The sequence below is a fragment of the Tachyglossus aculeatus genome, chromosome 16 (assembly GCF_015852505.1).
Source record: "Tachyglossus aculeatus isolate mTacAcu1 chromosome 16, mTacAcu1.pri, whole genome shotgun sequence".
Taxonomy (NCBI): Eukaryota; Metazoa; Chordata; class Mammalia; order Monotremata; family Tachyglossidae; genus Tachyglossus; species Tachyglossus aculeatus.
Genome location: NC_052081.1, coordinates 50,114,649 through 50,136,298, shown reverse-complemented (window position 1 = coordinate 50,136,298; position 21,650 = coordinate 50,114,649). Strand labels below are relative to the sequence as shown.

The window sequence follows — 21,650 nt, the reverse complement described above, 5'->3', positions numbered from 1 at the left end:
CTGCGTGGCGGCGGGGGCGCGCACGCCGTACGGAGTCGCGCCGCTGCGTGGTGGCGGGGGCGCGCACGCCGTACGGAGTCTCGCGCGCGCGCACGCACGCTCTCCCGTCGCCCAGGCCGGAGCGGAGGAGCCGCCGCCGCCGCCGCCGCCGCGATGCCGCGGGTGTACATCGGCCGCCTGAGCTACCAGGCCCGGGAGCGGGACGTGGAGCGCTTCTTCAAGGGCTACGGAAAGATCCTGGAGGTGGATCTGAAGAACGGGTGAGGCGGCACGCTCGGACGGACCGGGGGACCGGGGGGACGGACGGACGGACCGGGGGACGGACCGGAGGGAGCGGGCAGGGGCGCGGGCCGCCGCTAGGCCCCGACGACGCCCGACTGCGCCTGCGCGGGGCGGAGGCGGGGGACCCGGCACCGGCCCCGCTCCCCTTCCACCCGTACTCAATCAATCGTATTTATTGAGCGCTTACTGTGTGCGGGGCGCTGTACTAAGCGCTTGGGAAGCCCAAGTTGGTAACATGTGGAGGCAGTCCCTACCCAACAGTCAATCAATCGTATTTAGTGAGCGCTTACTGTGTGCGGAGCACTGTACTAAGCGCTTGGGAAGTCCAAGTTGGTAAGATATAGAGACAGTCCCTACCCAACCATCAATCAATCAATCGTATTTATTGAGCGCTTACTGTGTGCGGAGCACTGGACTAAGCGCTTAGGAAGTCCAAGTTGGTAACATATAGAGACAGTCCCTACCCAACCATCAATCAATCAATCGTATTTATTGAGCGCTTACTGTGTGCGGAGCACTGGACTAAGCGCTTAGGAAGTCCAAGTTGGTAACATATAGAGACGGTCCCTACCCAACAATCAATCAATCAATCGTATTTATTGAGCGCTTACTGTGTGCAGAGCACTGTACTAAGCGCTTGGGAAGTCCAAGTTGGTAACATATAGAGACGGTCCCTACCCAACAATCAATCAATCAATCGTATTTATTGAGCGCTTACTGTGTGCAGAGCACTGTACTAAGCGCTTGGGAAGTCCAAGTTGGCAACATATAGAGACGGTCCCTACCCAACAATCAATCAGTCAATCAGTCGTATTTATTGAGCGCTTACTGTGTGCAGAGCACTGTACTAAGCGCTTGGGAAGTCCAAGTTGGCAACATACAGAGACAGTCCCTACCCAACAGTGGGCTCACAGTCTTGAAGGGGGAGGCAGAGAACAAAACCAAACATATTAACAAAAGATAAATAGAATAAATAGGTACAAGTAAAATAAATAGAGTAACGAATATGTACAAACATATGTACGTATATACAGGTGCTGTGGGGAAGGGAAGGAGGTAAGGTGGGGGGGATGGGGAGAGGAAGGAGGGGGCTCAGTCTGGGAAGGCCTCCTGGAGGAGGTGAGCTCTCAGTAGGGCCTTGAAGGGAGGAAGAGAGCTAGCTTGGCGGATATGGGGAGGGAGGGCATTCCAGGCCTCCCCTTCCCCCCTTTTCCCTTCCCGCTCCTCCATCGCCTGTCGTTCCTTCCCTCTCCCCGCTTACCCAGGGGCACCTGGGGGTCAGCTGGTAGTGATGGGAGTGTGTTCAGCGGGGTGAGGGGCCGGGGGGCGGTGGTCTCCCTGTTGTTCGTTCATTCATTCATTCAAGCGTACTTTTTGAGCACTTACTGTGTGCAGAGCACTGGGTTTCGGGCAGCGGGGCTCCGGGCAGCTCTCCTAGGGAGCGGGTGTCCGGGTCGGGGGCCAGGCCAGAGGCGGTGACACTGGTGGTCGTAGATCAATCCATCAATCAATCGTATTTATTGAGTGCTTACTGTGTGCAGAGCACTGTACCAAGCGCTTGGGAAGTACCAGTTGGCAACATATAGAGACGGTCCGTACCCAACAGTGGGCTCGCAGTCTAGAAGGAAGGATGGAGAGCAGGGGCTTCGGAAAGGGGGTCCGTGCCCTAGAAGGGTGGAGGCCGGCAGAGACGAGCTAAGGTGCCTCGAAGGGTGGCGGGGGTCCGGCCGACTGCCAGGGACGAGTGTAGTAGCCCCCCTGCGACCCTGGCTCAGACCCCGGCCACGCTTGCGAGGACTGTCCCGGCAGGGCTTCGAGGCCCGAGCCGGCGGGGCGCCGGGCCCGCATACGGGGCTTTTGCTGCTGGTAGGAGCAGGCCGGCCGGGCAGGGCGGGACCCGACCACCGCACAGCCTGCGTTCTCCGCGAGGGAGGGCCGAGGGCACCGGCCGCCGAGCCGAGCGGCTGGTCTCTCCGCCGCGCCCCGCAATCGCTAACTGACCGTAAAGTTCGCTCGAGAAACGGTTCAAACTCTTATGCTTCTTTTCAGAGTCTGGCTAAGGGGTTCGAGTCACCCGCTCAGGGAGCTCTGCTGGCCCGAGGGGTCATGAGGGACACGGAGACCTTGAGGACGGGGACAGACACCAACTGTCGGTAAAAATACCGAGCGCCCTCGCCGGCCCGGGGCTGACGGTGGTCCTGCCCCCGAGAGCTGTGTGTCTCCCTCTCCGGGGCCGGGGCGGGGGGAGCCCGGGCCAGCCAGCGCACCGTTGGCTTCCGGGCATCCAGCCCCTCCACGCCGGAGCTCCGGGCCCCAGGGTGGGTCAGCGGAGAGGCCCGCTGCTGGCCGTTTTGTGGCTGTTGTGGGGGGGGATGTGACGGGATCTGTCGGGACTGTGGAGGGGGAGACAGGTGGAGGGGCCTTGGTGGCTGTGTGAGGAGATGCCCGCGGCTTCTGGGAACTGTGGAGGGGGATGCCGATGGGTCTGTGGGGTGGGGGTTGCCGAGAAAGCATGACCGGCCTGGAGGGCCTTCGTGTGTGGAGGTCCCGACAGGCCTCCGGGGCCTGTAGAAGGAGTACGATGGGGCTTTGGGGGCTGGTAGCCTTGGAAAGGGGGGCCGGCCCGAGGCCCAACTGCAGTTCCGCTCACTAGGGCTCAGAGGGCCTGAATCTGGCCAGCGGTGGCTTCAGTTTCGGTTCAGGGAGACTTCGGGAGGCAGGTCCCTGCCTCACCGGGAGCGGACGCATCATGGTATTTACCCCGGGGTGGGAGGATGTGCATGTGTCGCACTGAAGACGCTCCCTGGGTGACCCAGCCTCAGGACGCTATGGAACACTATACCCAGGCAGGGTCTTAAACGTGTCCCAGGTGTCTAGTCCGGTACCAAGCTCATTAGCCTGGCTAAGACTACCCTGGTGGGAGCGAGGGTTGGAACCAGGCTTTGGAGAATGGGGAGGGCAGATGTGGAAAAGTAGAACGAGAGAGAGGTTGTTTCAGGTCTTCAGGATGCCAAAGACACCCGTGTAGGCCTTTTAAGGTCTCAGTCCCTGGGGCTGTCACCAAGGGGTCAGTCCCCAGACCCTGGTGCTGTTATCAAGGGCCCGCTTTGCACAGAGTGAAGAGGAATGTGTCTACCGACTCTTGCAAGTACTCAATATAGTGCTCTGTACACAGGGAGCGCTCAATAAATATAATTGACATATTGAGTCAGTTCCCAAGTCCCTGATGCTGTTACTGAGGGCCCACCGTGAGCCGAGTGAAGGGTTGGTCTCCGGACACTGGCGCCGTGACTCAGTCGCTGGGGGGAGAACAAGGGAGCTGAGGGAAAGGGCGGGCATTCTTTCTGCCCCTACATTAAATTGGGGTGGCAGCGAGGCAGAGTAGATGTCCCCCATCCCCTCCCGTCCTGTGGGAGACCGAGTTCCCTCACCCACTTCCTTCTCCATCGGGGTTGCTGTGGCAGCGGGTTCAGGTGGTGGGTGGCCAGAGGCTGTTGTGTGCTAGGGCTCGGGCAGGTGTGGCGATTCCCCCGTGGCCTGGGCCACCTCTCCTCAGGAAGAATTGGTGGCAGGAAGGGACCGAGGGGGCGCAGAAGTGGCAGTGCCAGCAGCTGCCGGAGTGGGAAATTGACAATCTCCATCCAGATGTCCAGGAGGTCTGGGTCCAGGTCTGCCCCTTGGAGCCTCACTCCATTCCCTGGGCTGCAGCCCTGCTCTAGGTGGGCTGGGAAGTTGGGAGAAGGCTCTGTGCACCACCTTGAGGACCAGGGCAGCAGAGTAAACCCGTGGGGAGCCGGGAGCGGAACTCCGGGATCACCACAGACTGTGGCCATGCTTCCCACTGGGGAAGTTCCTGCCTGCTACCTCCTGCTGGGGTGAGCTCTATGGACTGGTAATAGTAATAATAATAATGGTATTTATCAAGCGCTTACTATGTGCAAAGCACTGTTCGAAGCGCTGGGGAGGTTACAAGGGGATCAGGTTGTCCCACGGGGGGCTCACAGTCTTCATCCCCATTTTACAGATGAGGGAACTGAGGCCCACAGAAGTGAAGTGACTTGCCCAAAGTCACCCAGCTGACAAGTGGTGGAGCTGGGATTTGAACCCATGACCTCTGACTCCAAAGCCCAGGCTCTTTCCACTGAGCCACGCTGCTTCTCCCGGTCCGTCCTCACTCGCTCTGCAGCCTGGCCGGGACCCGCTGGGGAATCGGGGTGCATCCCACCCAGCCGCGAGTTCAGGGTTTCCGTTTTGGGCTCTGTCGGCACCTGGCCGAGGCCAGTTGTGTCAGGGGGAAGTTGGTTTTCTTCCACATACCGGAACATGTGCTCTGCGGACATGCGTGTCCACTGTCATAGGGAGCCCAGCTTGATCAAGCACTGGATAAAGTCCAGGGTCCACCCCCTAGTTCCTGTCTGCGGGCTCTGGTGCAGCCACCCGCCTGGCCGTCCTCCTACCTAGTTGAGAGCCAAGTTTGCTGCCCTTCTGAAATCCCATCTACACCAGGAGGCCTTCCCTGATTAATCTTTCATCTCCCCACCATCCAACCCTGCCCAACTGCCACTCCAGCACTTGCGTGGTCCCTTGATACTTGGGTACTCAGCCCTCTACCTGCAGTTTTCTTTAGTGCCTGTCTCCCCGCTACAGTGTAAGCTCCCTGAGGGCAGAGATCACACCTACTAACTGTATGGCACTTTCCGGAGGGCTCAGTACAGTGTTCTGTCCCTAGAAGGTGCCCAGTCAGCGCTCTTGGTCCCTAGATTTTTTCATGAGACTGTTCGGCTGTCTTTGCCCCGAATGGCAGCCCGGATCTTCGCACCAGGATTTCAAGTGAGCTGCTTCCACCCTCCTCTACCTACCTGCGTATTTCAGGTGTCTCTGTGTGGGCCAAGCCCTGTGACAGAGGAAATGTTGCTGGAGCACAGTGGTGGCAGTCGGCAAGCTGTTTTCCAGCCTCCTCGGACTGTCTAGGCTGCAGGTGGGGGAGAGAAAAGTTAGGCATCACAGACTTGGGGGACCCTTCCCATGAGAACCTTGCCTCTCGATTGCTCTAGGGTAATTGCTGTTGAGAGTCTCGTTTTCCCCCAGAGACACTATTGACTGCTCGAGGCCCCGCATATCCCTAATGAAAACCTGGGGGCTCTTCCCTCTTTGAAAAGTGGGCCCAGAGAGTGTCAGGAAGGATTCCCTTCTGGTCCACCAAGATTTCCAACTTGCCAGGAAATGGATGAGCAACCCAAGGGCAATGAGGCCTGGCTGTCTCATTGCTGGGTAGGGGCGACAACGGCCCTCTGACAGGTGCAGTCGTGGGCTCCAAGGTCCGGGGTGGCCAGCCAGTTCCAGGGAACCCCTCTGCCAGCTCGGTGGGCACCAGGGGCCCAAGGCAGATCTCTTGTGCTGGGACTGGACCGTAGGATGAGAGTTTGGGTAGGCGAACCGGGAGTCACTAAGGCTGCCTTTGGCCGGCTGGTGCACCTCCCAATGCGGGACGGCCAAGCCCACGGGCTTCTCTGGGATCGCGGCTTTACTCTTGTGCCGGGCCCCCGCATACTTGCAGGCTCTCAAAACTCATTTATTCACTCCATTTCCTGGCAAGTTTTGAAAAGTGTTGAAAACCGTAAGCTCATCCTCTAGACTGTGAGCTCGTTGTGGGCAGGGAAGGTGCCAACCAACTCTGTTACATTGTATTCTCCCAAGCACGTAGTATGGAGTTCTGCACATAGTAAGCGCTCGGTAAATACCATTGATTGATCAACTCAAATTGTTTCCAAACTGCAGAGTGGACACCATGGAGTCAGTTAGTTGCTTGTGTCACTAGGTGTGGGCCGCGTGACGTTTGTACCACGGAATATAGCAGATGCCCATGCCCCTTGTTCTGAGCCTGGTGGCGTTTGTATCACAGAGTGGGTACTGTGGGATCTTACAGATCCCTGTGTCCCTGGTCCCAGGCCGGGTGGTGTTTGTACCACAGATTGAGCACGGTGTTGTCTAGTGTATGCCCATGTCCCTGGTCTCAGACCAGGTAGTGTTTGTGCTATGGAGCGGGCACTGCAGGACCAAATGGATGCCCATGTCCCTGGTCTCAGAGTCAGTGGTGTTTGTGTTGTGGAGCGGGTCCTGCGGGGGTCTTGTGGATGCCCTTGTCCCTGGTCCCAGGCTGGGTGGTGTTTGTACCACAGAGTGAGAACCCACTTTATTGGGGTGAGAATTTGCAGCTGGGGGGTCCCCAAGGGCCCTCGTGGGCTGAAGGCAGGAGGCCTGGAACCATGCTTCAACTCCGGGGTGTGCGTACTAGTCATGGAGCTGACCGGGGCTCGGGCTCGTCATCGGGCCTGGTCTGGTAAGGGTCCTGGTCGGAAAACTGTTGGGCATTCAGATGGGGATGAGGGTGTCCGTCTTCCCCTCCCCTTTCCCCTTCCCCTCCCCCGCTTCTTCCTGCAGTCTCTGGCTTGGACTCCCCTTCTCCCCCAAGTCCCTGGTCTGGTGACTTCACCTCGGGGAGGTGGGTGGGTGGGCAGGGGGTGAGCACAGACTGGCAGGGGCTCTGTGGGTTTCTCCTGGGGGCAGCCAGGTTCTCCGCTGGGAGGCAGCTCCGATGTTCCCACCCCCGCCAGCTGCCCTCGTGCACCCTGAGCGTCATCGCCTCCTCCTCCCGGCCGGGCGGGCCTCCTCCCTCCAGCGCGGCGGTGGCTGTGTTCCAGGTATGGCTTCGTCGAGTTTGATGACCTGCGTGACGCGGACGACGCCGTGTACGAGCTGAATGGCAAGGACCTCTGCGGCGAGCGTGTCATCGTGGAGCATGCCCGGGGTCCCCGGCGCGACGGCAGCTATGGCTCGGGACGCAGTAAGCATTTTGAGGCCTGGCCCCGGTTTGGTCCTGGCTGCCGGCCATTCCGCTTCTCTGGGCTGCACTGGCGGGAACCACTTGCGCCAAGCGCTGACTCTTCTGTTATCGCTGTTTCTGCCGCCTGTTTCATGACACGCAGACGTAGTCGGCGAGTAGCGAATGTCACGGAACGGTTCTGGGGTTAAGGTGGGCCCCTCCCGCCAGTCCACCTGCCCGCTCCGTCGGCTGGACCCAAGTTACTTGTCTCAGCCTGGCTCTGAACTGTGTCGCCCTTGACTGACCCCAGGGGAGACCGTTTGATAGTGAGGCTCCCCACAGGGGACTAGGCCCTGGTGGGGTGAGGCTGGGATAGGGCCGGGGAGATTTTTTGTACGTCATAGTCTTGGGAACCGTAAAGCCTGGCGTTAGTAATCCAGCCACTGGTTTGAGTGGTTCCCCTTCTCGCGTCTGAGACTGTGACATGCCTCGTGCACGTGCCGGCCATTTAGAGCTGCGCACGTGTGACTGTGGAGGAGGAGGATGTGTTCATAAAAGGGCACACCCGGCCGCTGTGTGGATGTGAACGGCTCCCCTGGGGGCCACCTCGGCCGAGTGGGGATTTGGCTTCCGGTGCAAGGGGCCTAGGGACAGGGTCTGCCCACTCGCCCAACCCTGGGGTTGCACCACCCGGCAGTGGGATGGGTTTGCGCCATTTCCCAGTCCACCCCCAAAGGGCTCCCTGGGCCTGTGTCCCCGCAGGCGGCTACGGCTACAGGCGCAGCGGGAGAGACAAGTACGGCCCCCCCGACGCGCACGGAGTACCGGCTCATCGTCGAGAACCTGTCGAGCCGCTGCAGCTGGCAGGACTTAAAGGTTTGGGGCCTGGGGCAGCAAGCCACGTACCTTCCCCCCCCCCCCCCCCCCCCCCCCCCCCCCCCCCCCCCCCCCCCCCCCCCCCCGCCCCTGGCTTGTTCGGATACTGTCCCTAGGGGACCGGGACCCTCCAGGGTGGGGACAGGGGAGAATCCCCTCAGCTCCATGTCTCCTCGTTCCCTGAGAACCCTTGGGTCAGTAGTTGAGGGAGAGCTCTGGACGCCCATACTCCTCCCCGCCTCTCCATGATCAGAAACGGTTCCTCTGAAGCCTGGGACTATCCACTGTTATTTTTGAAGGGTCTGTCTCTCCTCAAGAGGCTGTGGCCCTAAGGTTGCCCTCCACCCTCTGCCCCCAGGGTCCTAGCGCCTCCTCCCACCCCTCCCCCTGAGCATCCCCCATCTGTGAGGACGAGGCTGCTGGCTGGCAGACCCCGCTGGAGGGGAGCTAGGCCCTTCCACCTCAGAGCCCTGTTTTCCCTGTCCTAGGATTATATGCGCCAGGCAGGAGAGGTCACGTACGCAGATGCACACAAAGGGCGCAAGAATGAAGGCGTCATTGAGTTCGTGTCGTATTCAGACATGAAGCGCGCGCTGGAGAAGCTGGATGGGACTGAGGTCAATGGCAGAAAAATTCGATTGGTTGAAGACAGGCCTGGCTCCCGGCGACGCCGCTCCTATTCCAGAAGTCGGAGCCACTCGAGGTAACCCTCCTTTGGGGATGCCATCCCCACCCTCTGTGCCCATTCTCCCGTTCAGGGCTGGCAGCTGGCGCTCACCCTGAATTTGGATATTGGCCTCACTGGGCATGGTCAGCACTGTCCTTGGACTTCTCAGCACCCAAGCGGTTGCTGAAATGCCCACCCTGGAGCTAGAGCCTGGGTTGAGCCAGCTGGGTTTTAGCTCCCTGCCAGCCCCAGTGCAGGTCAGGGTTAGTGATGGGAGCCCACCAGGGCGTGTGGTCTCTGAGCTGCTTTACTACTCTGCCTGAGGTTGCGGTGGTGGGCGGAAAAGTGAAAAGGGGAGAGGAGCCGGCTGCCCACCGGCTTCCTTGAGTTTATGTTTCCCTCTTGCCATTTCCCCCCGACTTGGCCTTGGGGTCTGCCAGGCACCCACCTGCCCCCGGATCTCACAGTGGCAGCCAACAGCGGGCACCAGGGGACACTGCCTCTTGGAGATGGCGAGCCAAAAGAATGGGAGACTCGAAGCAGAACTCCTCCCTTCCTCCTCCCTTCCTCCTTCCTTCCTCCTTCCTTCCTCCTCCTTCCTGTCCTTTCCTCCCTTCTCCTTCTTTCCCCTTCCCTCTTCCCTCCCTCCTTCCACCCAGGACATGCTTCAGTCAGTAACTCCTGGGAAGAGGGCAGGCAGGCTCTCCAGGAGCCAGTGAGGAGCAGGGGCAGATGGGCAGCCATGGGGAGATGACACCTAGTTCTGGGTTCACTTTTGTTAGACCCCACCCCACCCCAGCGAGCCTCAGGCCACCCTCTCTTCTCTGACTCCTGCCCCAGCCCACTCCCAGCTGGCTTCTCTTCCTCCTCCCACCCGCTCCACACCACAATAAAAATATTCAGTTCCGTTTCGGTTCTGATTCTTTGATCTATTTACAGTTGACTGAAGGTATCTGCATCCACTTTCCTCCTTCTCAGTCTTTCTCTGGCAGCTCCTGCTTTCTGAAAGAAGAAGTCATGATATTTAAGCGCTCACTGTGTGCTAATCACTGTACTAGGTACTGGAGTAGATTCACTACAATCAGGTCAGATGTAGTTTGGGTCCCACCCAGAGCTCACAGCTTTACAGGGAAGGAGAACAGGTGTTGAGTCCCCATTTTACAGGGGAGGAAACTGAAGCAAAGAGAAGTTAAATGACTTTACCCAAGGTCACAGAGCAGACTAGGGGCAGAGGTGGGATTGGAACCCATGTCTTCTGGCTCCCAGTCCTGGGCTCTTTCCACTAGCCCACACTGCTCCTCACCCGCAGTTCCCCTGTCCTAATCGCAGCAGCTCCCATGCCGTGCCCCCGATATTAGCAGTGGAACTGGGTGGGCGTGCGAGTGGGTCACGTCTGAGGAAGCAGGTCTCCAGCACTGGAACTCTGGCCATAGACAAACAGTTCTCATTGCCCTGGCACGCCCGTTTGTGGCCTTCCTGATGAAAGTCACTGCCGCCCTCTGCCCCGGGGGACTCACCAGCCTCGGGCCTGGGCTTCCCAGGGTCAGAGCCTTGTGAACTGGGATGTTGAGTGGGCCACTGTGGTTTCTGTTTCCCAGGTCTCGTTCCCGAAGCCGACATTCTCGCAAGAGCCGGAGCCGCAGCGGGAGCAGCAAGAGCAGCCGCTCCAAGAGCCGGTCCCGGTCCAGGTGTGTCTCGCTTCTTAGGGTGGGGAACGGCTGGGAGGGGTCTCCCGCTCTCCGTGTGGCTCCCCAAACGTCCAGGCAACCCGAACGCCGGGACTAGGGGAGGGGGTGGGGGTCCGCAGCCTAAACCTGGATTTCAGAATGTTCTTTTCCTTTCTCACCCCATTCTCAAGTGTGGAAACGCCCTCGTAATTCCAAGCCAATTCCCGGGATGACATCGGTATCTCCTCGTTCCTCCTCAGGTCTGGTTCCCGCTCGAGAAGCAAAAGCCGGAGCCGGAGCCGTGGCAAAAAGGAGAAGAGCCGCAGCCGCAGCGCCGATGGGCCCCGGGGCGAAAACTTAGACAAAGCGCTGGAGAAGAAAGCCCAGAATAGCCAAGGCGGCGGCCCGGTGGGCAGCCGGAGCCTCAGCCAGGGGAAGAGCCGGAGCCGGAGCCGGAGCAAAGACGGGCCGGAGAAGGGGGACAGGGAGGGCGGCGCCCACGGCCGCAGCCAAGAGGAGAGCGTCAGCAAGGCCCGCAGCCGCAGCCGCAGTGGCAGCAGGGACAAGAGGAAAGGGAGGAAGAGGAGCCGAGAGCGGAGCCGGACCCGGAGCCGGAGCCCCAGCAAGGGGGAGAAGAGCAAGAAGCGCAGCAAGCGGGATGCCAAGCCAGATGGCAAGAAGAGAAAGAAGGACGACGTAGGGGCCTCCCGCTCGAGATCCCGCTCTGGGTCCAAGGACGAGGAGGCGGGGGCAGGGCGCCCCAAGGGTGAGGCCGACAAGGAGGAGAGCAGGGGGGCTGCGGGGGCCTCCGAGCCCGGCCGGGAGCCCCGCTCCACTTCTAAATCGCAGCCAAACCGGAAAGCAGAGTCTCGCTCCAGGTCAAAATCGCAGCCTTGCTCGGCCTCCCGCTCACCCTCCCCATCTCGGTCCAGATCCCGCTCTCGGTCCTAACTGGGCCACGCCCCTTTCTCCTGCCCACCGGGACTCCAACCCTCCAATCCCACTCTGAGTCTTTTGTAACGTTTGGTAGTTGTAACCCAAGTGTTTGCAGTAGAGCACATGTCGATGCTGTACAGTTTTAACCTCCTGGTGTGTCTGCGACTGGCAGATTCCAGAGTGTCCTCCTTGCCAGACCCAGAGGAGGAGGGCGAGGCTGGGGGCGGAGGGCGGGGCGGGGGTGCCAGCCTGAGGGTGGCCAGGGCCCCGACTTCCCAGATGCGGAGACCCGACCCCCGGGGCGCGGTGGGCAGAGTCGGTGGCCGGTCGGTCGGTCGGTTGTCCGTCCGGTGACCGTGGCCATTTGTGCCCTTGCCGTGTGAAGTTCGCCATTTAGTGAAAGTGCTGAGTTTTAGGTTTCATAAAATTTTTTGTTTCCTCTTTTGGGACTTACAGAATTGTGAATAGCACAGTCAAGGAGACTGACCCCTGCTGCAATCCTTAGGAAAGCCACTGTAGACTTCCATATTACGGTCTTGTGATGATATTCTTGTTTTATATTAAAAACAAAGGGTTTTTTTTTTTATTTTATTTTTCCCCGTCTTGCAAGGTTCAGTGACCCCCGTTTCCATGAAATTTGAATAAAGACTATTTTTGCTTGACAAAATCTGCCGGTGGTTGAATTTGACCAGATGTCTGATGGCGAGGACTGGGGGCCCTGCTTCTGGGGAGAAGAAGACCGATGCTGCTGCCCGTCCGATGGTGACCCCGCCTTCTCACAGATGCCCCAATGAGCGAGAGTACGGCTTGTTTCCCGAAGGGGCACAGCTGGGCCCAAAAGGTGTCGGTACGACTGAGGGGAGGGTGGCTGGGGGCCGGGTCCTGTCTGCCTCAGCCCTTGTCAGCCAGCTTGGGCACTGCAGACTCCACTGGGATAGTGAGGCCTTCAAGGGCACCTGCTGCTGCCCTCCCTGATGGTGCCGGGGGCACTGCACCGAGTCCCCTGGCAGCACGAGGTCTTCCCTGTCAAGAAACAGTAGGCACGGCCCCGATTGAGCACCTACCGTGAGTATGGTCGGGGCCGTTGGTGAGGGTGCGGTCCGCGGGGGCTGGCCACTGAGGGCAGAGAATCAAGGTGGCACTGGGTGAGTGAAGAGGATGAGGTTACGGGATGAGGGGAGCTGACTGGCACCATGCCGCTCAGAGGGGCAGCCAAGCCCACCCTCCCAAGCCTCCCTAGAGTCAGCAGGCAGTGGCTGCCCATAGGAGAACTCCCTGAGAGTGGAGTCAGGGAGATGCTGGGGTCATCCCGAGAAGGCTTGTGGGGAGCCGATTTTGGAAAGAGGGCCACCTGAAACCTGATCCCGGGTAGTTGTTTCTCCTCTCTGCTCACGCCAACAATGAATTCAAGCCTCCTGTCTGATCGGGACAGACTCCCTCCCCTCACCCCTACCTCCACCCCCGCCTTTCCCAATCAATTCCTGGCCCCTGCCCCTCATGACCTCTGACCTTCCCGATTCATTGGGGCTGCAGGATCTCACCTTCCTGGATTTCATCTATCTGGACAGTGACCAACTGACTGACCCAAGGATTGGGGTGCCAGTCGACCTCCATCCCCTCGAGGCCCAGCACTGGGCCTTGACGGGGCCAGTTGGGTCAGGTTTCCCCTGCAGCTTGAATCAGCTCACATGGAGGGGAGACTCTCCCTCTGGCAGGCTGCCATCAGGGCCTGAGTGGAGCAGAAGGGCCGGGAAGTAGAGGCGTCTTGTTCTACGTCACTGATCGATCTGACACCTTCACCTCCTCAGGGCTGCTCCGGATACATTTCAGGCCTTGGACCCTGGACAGGGAAAACTCAACTCCACTGGCCATACCTGCCTGGTGCGCGGGGAAGAGGGGCATCCACCTCTACCTGGGGGCCACGTCACCTTCCCAAATCAGAGGGGCGGCCCCATCTGATTCGGGTTGGGGGGAGGTCCCGGGGGGGTTGGGAGGAGGGGACAGGGACCCAAGCACCCAGCCGTAGCCTGACTGCTGCCCCTTCACCCGGCCACGGGTCCCCACAGCTCTGGGGTGAGTAGACTCCTGGGCTAGTTGGAGAAGGGAGGTCCATGGATCTGGAGGCAAGGACTTCCCAGAGAAGCAGGGTGGCCCCTGGGGAAAAGAGCACAGGCCTGGGAGTTAGAGGATCTGGGTTCTAATCCTGGCTCTGCCACTTGCTGCTGAATGCCTTTGGGCAAGTCACTTAACTTATCTGTACCTCAGTTTCCTCATCTGCAAAATGGGGATTCCCTCCTACGTAGGCTGTGAGCACCACATAGTACAGGGACTGTATCCAACCTAATTATCTCCACCAGCACTTAGAACAATGCTTGGCACAAAGAAAGATCTTAAGAAAAAACATAACAATGATAATAACATCAATCAATTCATTCAATCCTATTTATTGAGCACTTACCGTGTGCAGAGCACTGTACTAAGCACTTGGGAGAGGACAACATAACAATAGACACATTCCCTGCCCACAACAGTTTACAGTCCTGAGGAGATGGTTGTGGTACTTGGTGAGGGCCCTCCAAGTTTAACATGCTTCTCTCCCGTCCCTTTCCCTCCCCTCCCCTTCCCGTGCGGTCCCGGCGGCGGCAGACTCATGGAGCGCGCTCCACGTAGCAAAGAGGAGGACATCAGCTGTGGGGAGAGAAGGTCGTCACGCGCACACTCGAGCGGCTCAGCGGCACGCACCGTGGCAAATTCCAATCCAGGGTGAGAGGCTGCCGGGAAATGGAGTCCGTAGGGTGAGGAGCCACGTCTGCCAGCCAACGGGCGGGAATGGGCCCGTGAGAGCCCGGTACTTGGGGCCTGGGCAGATCCCTCTAACGGCCATCCCACCTTCTTAAAATCCCACCTCCTCCAAGAAGCCTTCCTCCACAAATTGTAAGTTCCCCTGGCCTGGAATGCCCTCCCTCCACACATCTGCCAAGCTAGCTCTCTTCCTCCCTTCAAAGCCCTACTGAGAGCTCACCTCTTCCAAGAGGCCTTCCCACATTGAGCCCCCTTTTCCCTCTCCTCCTCCCCATCCCCCCTCTCTGCCCTACGTCCTTCCGCTCCCCACAGCACTTGTATATATATTTGTACAGATTTATTACTCTATTTTACTTGTACATGGATGTCTGCCCACCATCTAAAACCCAATATGTCCAAGACTGAACTCCTTATCTTCCCTCCCAAACCCTGCCCTCTCCCTGACTTTCCCATCACTGTTGACAACACTACCATCCTTCCCGGCTCACAAGCCCGCAACCTTGGTGTCATCTTCGACTCCGCTCTCTCGTTCATCCCTCACATCCAATCCGTCACCAAAACCTGCTGGTCTCACCTCTGCAACATCGCCAAGATCCGCCCTTTCCTCTCCATCCAAACTGCTACCCTGCTCGTTCAAGCTTTCATCCTATCCCGAATGGATTACTGCATCGGCCTCCTCTCTGATCTCCCATCCTCCTGTCTCTCCCCACTTCAATCTATACTTCACGCTGCTGCCCAGATCATCTTTCTGCAGAAACGCTCTGGGCATGTTACTCCCCTCCTCAAAAATCTCCAGTGGCTACCAATCAACCTATGCATCAGGCAAATACTCCTCACCCTGGGCTTCAAGGCTGTCCACCACCTCGCCCCCTCCTACCTCACCTCCATTCTCTCCTTGTCCAGCCCAGCCCGCGCCCTCCGCTCCTCTGCCGCTAACCTCCTCACTGTGCCTCGTTCTCGCCTGTCCCGCCGTCGACCCCTGGCCCACATCCTCCCCCTGGCCTGGAACGCCCTCCCTCCGCACATCCCCCAAGCTAGCTCTCTTTCTCCCTTCAAGGCCCTACTGAGAGCTCACCTCCTCCAGGAGGCCTTCCCAGACTGAGCCCCCTCCTTCCTCTCCCCCTCCTCCCGCTCCCCACCCCGCCGCCTTACCTCCTTCCCTTCCCCACACCACCTGTATATATGTATATATGTTTGTACGTATTTATTACTCTATTTGTACGTATTTATTCTATTTATTTTATTTTGTTACTATGTTTTGTTTTGTTGTTTGTCTCCCCCTTCTAGACTGTGAGCCCGCTATTGGGAGGGGACCGTCTCTATATGTTGCCAACAAGCGCTTAGTACAGTGCTCTGCACACATTAAGCGCTCAATAAATACGATTGAATGAATGAATGTACATATTTACTATTCTATTTTGTTAATGATGTACATATAGCTTTAATTCTTTTTGTTCTGACGATTTTGACACCTGCCTACATGTTTTGTTTTGTTGTCTGTCTCCCCCTTCTAGACTGTGAGCCCGTTGTTGGGCAGGGGCCGTCTCTATATGTTGCCAACTTGTACTTCCCAAGTGCTTAGTACAGTGCTCTGCACACAGTAAGCGCTCAATAAATACGATTGAATAAATGAATATAGAGACGGTCCCTACCTACCCAACGATGGGCTCACAGTCTAGAAGGGGGAGGCAGACAACAAAACAAAACAAGTAGACAGGTGTCAAAACCATCATAATAAATAGAATTATAATTATATTACATCATATGTTACATCAATATTATATTATATTACATCATATATTACATCAATATTATAATTACATTACATCGTTAAAATAGAGTAGTAAATATGTACAAAGTAAAATGAATAAAGTAATAAATGTGTACAAATATATACAAGTGCTTGGGGAGGGGAAAGGGGTTGGGGGGGCGTTGGGGAGGGGAGGAGTAGAGGAAAAAGGGGGGGGTCAGTCTGGGAAGGCCTCCTGGAAGAGGTGAACTCTCAGTAGGGCTGTGAAGGGAGGAAGGGAGCTAGTTTGGCAGAGTGTTTATAAAAAAGTTCTTAAGTGATAGAGTTGGCTGATGGAGTCAAATTCCCCAAAATAATCAACCTGTGACTCTGAAAAGGACACAAATCTGACTATATTTGGTCTAAATTTATCAAAAAGAGAGTGGACTGTCCCAGCAATCACCATCAAAAGAGGAAACAGGCACCTAACAAACACCATCATTATTATTATTATTATTATTATTATTAATAGGGGAAACATATATAATAATAATAATGTTGGTATTTAAGCACTTACTATGTGCCAGGCACTGTTCTAAGCGCTGGGGGGATACAAAGTAATCAAGGTTGTCCCATGTGGGGCTCACAGTCTTAATCCCCATTTTACAGATGAGGGAACTGAGGCAAGAGAAGTTAAGTGACTTGCCCAAAATCACACAGCTGACAAGTGGCGAGGTCGGCATTAGAACCCATGACCTCTGACTCCCAAGCCTATGCTCTTTTCACTGAGCCACACTGCTTCTACATGATTTAAGAATGAGGGCACAGGAATAAGGACAGAACAGGTAATGGTATAAATATGTCAGGGTTGAGTAGTATTAAATAACTGAATGCACAATTAAATAAGAATATCCACATGTCCCTAAGTGCTCAGAATCAGAATAAAATAAGTAAATGCTAAGGGTGGATGTTGGGTTGACTTCTAGACTGTGAACCAGTTGTTGGGTAGGGACTGTCTTTATATGTTGCCGATTTGTACTTCCCAAGCGCTTAGTACAGTGCTCTGCACACAGGAAGTGCTCAATAAATACGACAATGAATGAATGAATGATCCGGGAATCTGGGATCTGAGAGTCTGGTGATGTGGGGAGTAGGCAACAAGCAGTGTGGCCTAGTGGAAAGAGCTGTGGCCTGGAAATCAGGAGACCTGGCTTCTAATCCCGGCTCTGCCACTTGTCAGTTGTGCGGTCTTGGGCAAATCACGTAACGTCTCAGTGTCTCAATTTCTTCGTCTGTAAAACGGGAATTCAATGCCCGTTCTCCCTTCCACTCAGACTATGAGTCCATGCGGGACAGGGACTATGTCCGCCCTGATTATCTTGTATCTATCCCAGTGCTTAGTACAGGGCTTGGCACATAGTAAGTGCTTAATAAATACTGTTCCTCCTCCTTCTCTTTCTCGTTTTTTTCCCCCTTCTCTTTCTCCTCTCCTTATTACGAGCTTGATGGGGTTTGGGGTTTGTGGCTTTGTTCCCTGATGCAGCCGGCCCTGCCCCGGGAGATCAGCTGCATCGTAAGAAATCGGAAAAGAAATGGACCAGCACAACCGATACCAACGTCCAGCAATGCTTTGACATATCGTCAACCCTTAACAAGGCAGAGAATCATCATCAATAAAGGGAGAGAAATGGGGGGCGAACAGGGGCCTGCGGGCAGCGGTCTGGTGGGCTGGGCGGGGCTGAGGCGCCTGGCGCCCCTGCGATTCCTGCCAGGGGGAGCAGGCGCTCAAGAAGTTCATTCATTCATTCAATCGTATTTATTGAGCGCTTACTGTGTGCAGAGCACTGTACTAAGCGCTTGGGAAGTACAAGTTGGCAACATATACAGACGGTCCCCACCCAACAGTGGGCTCACAGTCTAGAAGGGGGAGACAGACAACAAAACAAAGCATATTAACAAAATAAAATAAATACAATAAATATGTACAAATATAGTCATAAATATGTACAAACATATATACATATATACATATATACAGGTGCTGTGGGGAGGGGAAGGAGGGGGCTCAGTCTGGGAAGGCCTCCTGGAGGAGGTGAGCTCTCAGTAGGGCTTTGAAGGGAGGAAGAGAGCTAGCTTGGCAGATGTGCGGAGGGAGGGCATTCCTGGCCAGGGGGATGAAGTGGGCCGGGGATCGACGGCGGGACAGGAGAGAACAAGGCACAGTGAGGAGATTAACGGCAGAGGATTGGAGGGTGCGGGCTGGGCTGGAGAAGGAGAGAAGGGAGGTGAGGTAGGAGGGGGCGAGGTGATGGACAGCCTTGAAGCCCAGGGTGAGGAGCCGAGGGAAGAAGTTCGATCGACTGACTGACAGTGTCTGCCTGCACTTGAGTGTGTATCTGTTACTACTGTTTGTCATCTCCCAAAATGAAGGACAGATATATGGGGGGGAGGGGTGTGTGTGTGTGTATTCATTCATTCAACCATATGTATTAAGTACACAGTAAGCACTGTACTAAGTGCTAGGGAAAGCACAATACAACAATAAAGAGTGACACTCCCTGCCCACAACGAGCTCACAGTCGGGGTGGGTGGGGGAAACAGACATCAATACAAATAAGTAAAATTACAGATATTTACATAAGTACTACGGGGTTGGGGGGGGGGGGGGCGGTGGAGTCAGGGCCGCACAGAAGGGAGTGGGAGATGAGGAAAAGTTGGGCTCAGTCTGGGAAGGCCTCTTGGAGGAGATGGGCCTTCAGTAAGCCTTTGGCTCGGGGGAAAGTAATTGTCTGGCGGATTTGAGGAGGGAGGGTTTCCCACATCAGAGGTAGGACAAGGACCAGGGGTCAGTGGTGAGACAGGAGAGAGTGAGAAGGTTACTAGCACCAGAGGAGCGTAGTATGCGGGAGAGAGGCGAAGTGAGGAAGGAGGGGACAAGGTTTGATTTGGAGGTGGATAGCAACCACTGGAGATTTTTGAGTAGGGGGGTGAATGCCTAGAGGAGCTGGGGTTTCAGGCCCCTTGTGACACAGGATCCACCATTCACCACAGCCACAGCTTTACCAGGGTGTTGGGGGGTTTTTTATGGTATTTGTTAGGCACTTACTGTGTGCCAAGCATTATACTAAGCGCTGGGTTAGATACAAGCCAATCAGTCAATCAGTGGTTATTTATTGAGCATTTACTATGTGCAGAGCAATGTACTAAGTGCTTGGGAGAGTACAACAGAATTAGCCCTCACCTTCCCTGCCCATAATGAGTTTATAGTCTACAAAAGGTGTGAATTTAATAAGGTTTTGAAGGTTGGGAGGGTGATCATCCGTAAGATATGACAGAGGAGGGCCAGGGGGTGGGGTTGTGGGCGAGAGGTTGGTGGTGAGATAGATGAAACCCGAGTACAATAAGCAGGTTGGCATTAGAGGAGTTAAGTGTGTGGGTTGGGTTGTAATAGGAAATCAGGGAGGTAAGAGAGGAGATCATCGTCCTTGTCTTTAGTGGTGTTATGTTTTTTATCATTTCATTTTTCCTTTTGTATCTCTAACCAACCACCTCTCCCGCCTTGATTCTTTCAGCTCTCTTCCCCTCCTAATCCTTGCTCTTCTCTATTGCAGTGCAGCCTGCATGCTTGGCTTCTCACTGTACCTCACTCTTGTTTCTCTGGCCCTCCCTCCTACCTAGAACTCCCTCCCCCTTCGCAGTCAGCAGACCACTGCCCACCGCATCTTCAAAGTCTTCTGAAAATTACATCTCCTCCAGGAAGTCTTCCCTGGGGAATATCGCATCACTCCACCTTATTTTCCCTCCCTTCTTATCACCTATGCACTTGAGTCACCCACAGGACTTATGTCTACATCTTTATCTTTACACTCTATTTCTTCCCCTAAATATAATTTACTTTAGTGTCTGTCTCCCCAACCAGGTTATTGAGGGCAGGAATTTCGTCTATTGTACTCTCCTGTGCACTTCAGTGATCTGCACAATGTTAGTGTTTAGTAAATACTACTTATAGATTAATTTATTATTGTTACTGTTATTATTATTAATCGTTGTATTTTTAAGTGCTTATTATGTACCAGGCACTGTTCAAAGCACTGTGGTTGTTACATGTTAATCAGGATGGACACAGTTCCTGTCTCACATGGGGCTGACAGTTTAAATAGGAGGGGGGAACAAGTATTGAATTCCCATTTTACAGTTGAGGAAACTGAAGCACAGAGAAGTTAAGCGACTTGACCAAGACCACCCAGCAAGCAAGTGGCAGAAAAGCAGCATAGCCTAGCGGATAGAGCACAGGCCTAGGGTCAGAAGAACTTGGGTTCTAGTCCCAACTCCTATCACTTGTCTGCAGCATGGTGTAGTGGATAGAGCACAGGGCTGGGAGTCAGAAGGTCATTCATTCAATCGTATTTATTGAGCACTTACTGTGTGCAGAGCACTGTACTAAGCACTTGGGAAGTCCAAGTTGGCAACATACAGAGACAGTCCCTAACCAACAGTGGGCTCACAGTCTAGAAGACTAGAGTTCTAATCCCAGCTCCAGACTTCTCTGCTATGTGACCTTAGTTAAGTAACTTCACTTCTCTGGGCCTCAGTTCCCTCACCTGTAAATGGGGATTGAGACTGTGAGCCCCAAATAGGACAAGGACTGTCCTACCCGATTTGCATGTATCCACCCCAGCGCTTAGTACAGTGCCTGGCACAAAGTAAGTGCTTAATAAATGCCTTATTTATACATTATTATTATTATTATTATCTACCCCAGAGCTTAGTACAGTGCCAAGCACATAGTAAACGCTTAATAGGCATCATTAATTTTTTTAAAAAGAGCCTAGATTAGAACCAAGATCATCTGACTCCCAGGCTGTGCTCTTTCCTCTTGGCCACCCTCCTTTTAATTGAGGCCAGGTCCCTGCCCGCTGTCCAGCGGTCAATATTCCCCTGCATCCTGAACATTGTTCCATCCTGGCCCAGTCACACCCAGGGTTCCTGGCTCAGCGTCCCGCCATCAGCTTCAGCCAGCCACAGTGAAAGGGAAAGTGTTTGTGGAGCTGGTGGGCAGCCAGCCATTTCCCATTATTTTCTAGGGCCCAGCTGAAGGACAGGCCTCCTCCCAGCCTCCTGGCACCACTGTGGCCCCTCCTTCCACTTGGAGAGCAGGGCCAGGGGTGTCCATCCCAGGATGTCGGATGGGCCTGGGAGAGGCAGAGACTCTACTTATTTGGTTTAAACATCAGTGAAATCCATCTCATCTGATCTTTCGGAATGTAGAAATCAATCAGTTGCTTAGAGCTCTGTACTGAGTGCTTGGGAGAGTGCCAGAGAATTAATGGACACAATTTCTGTCCTTAAGAAGCTTACAGCCTACTGGGTGCAGAACACTGTACTAAGCACTTTGGAGAGTACCATAGAATTAAAAACCATGATCCCTACCCTCGCAGAGTTCACAGTCGAGCAGATTAGATACCATCCTCCTGGCCAGAAGGATCCCAATGTGTGATTGACTGATTGATTGATTCGCATATCCGGAGCTTTCAGGCAATATCTGTTCATTGCGGCTGGGCTCCTGGGGCCCTAGCATCAGTACCACGTAGGAAGCAGCGTGGTCTAGTGGCTAGAGCCTGGGCCTGAAAGTCAGAAGGACCTGGGTTCTAATCCCGACTCTGCCACTTGCCCGCTGTGTGACCTCAGGCAAGTCACTTCACTCTCCATGCCTCAGTTACCTCATTTATAGAATGGGGATTAAGACTGTGAGCATCATGTGAGCCATGGACTGTGTCCAACATGATTATCTCATACCTACCCCCAGCGCTTAAAACAATGCCTGTCACATAGTAAGCGTTTGACAAATACAATTATTATTATTATCGT

General features: G+C 55.3%; 1 protein-coding gene across 1 annotated transcript; it reads left to right on the top strand.

Annotated features, from left to right (window-relative positions):
- The first annotated feature begins 130 nt into the window (after window positions 1–130).
- Window positions 131–11,918, top strand: SRSF4 (serine and arginine rich splicing factor 4). Its single transcript, XM_038758112.1, is given in 7 exon segments — window positions 131–260; window positions 6,984–7,126; window positions 7,868–7,908; window positions 7,910–7,981; window positions 8,470–8,684; window positions 10,247–10,336; window positions 10,576–11,918. Coding segments are annotated over 7 exon segments (1,359 nt in total). The 5' UTR covers window positions 131–153; the 3' UTR covers window positions 11,267–11,918.
- Window positions 11,919–21,650: the final 9,732 nt, after the last annotated feature.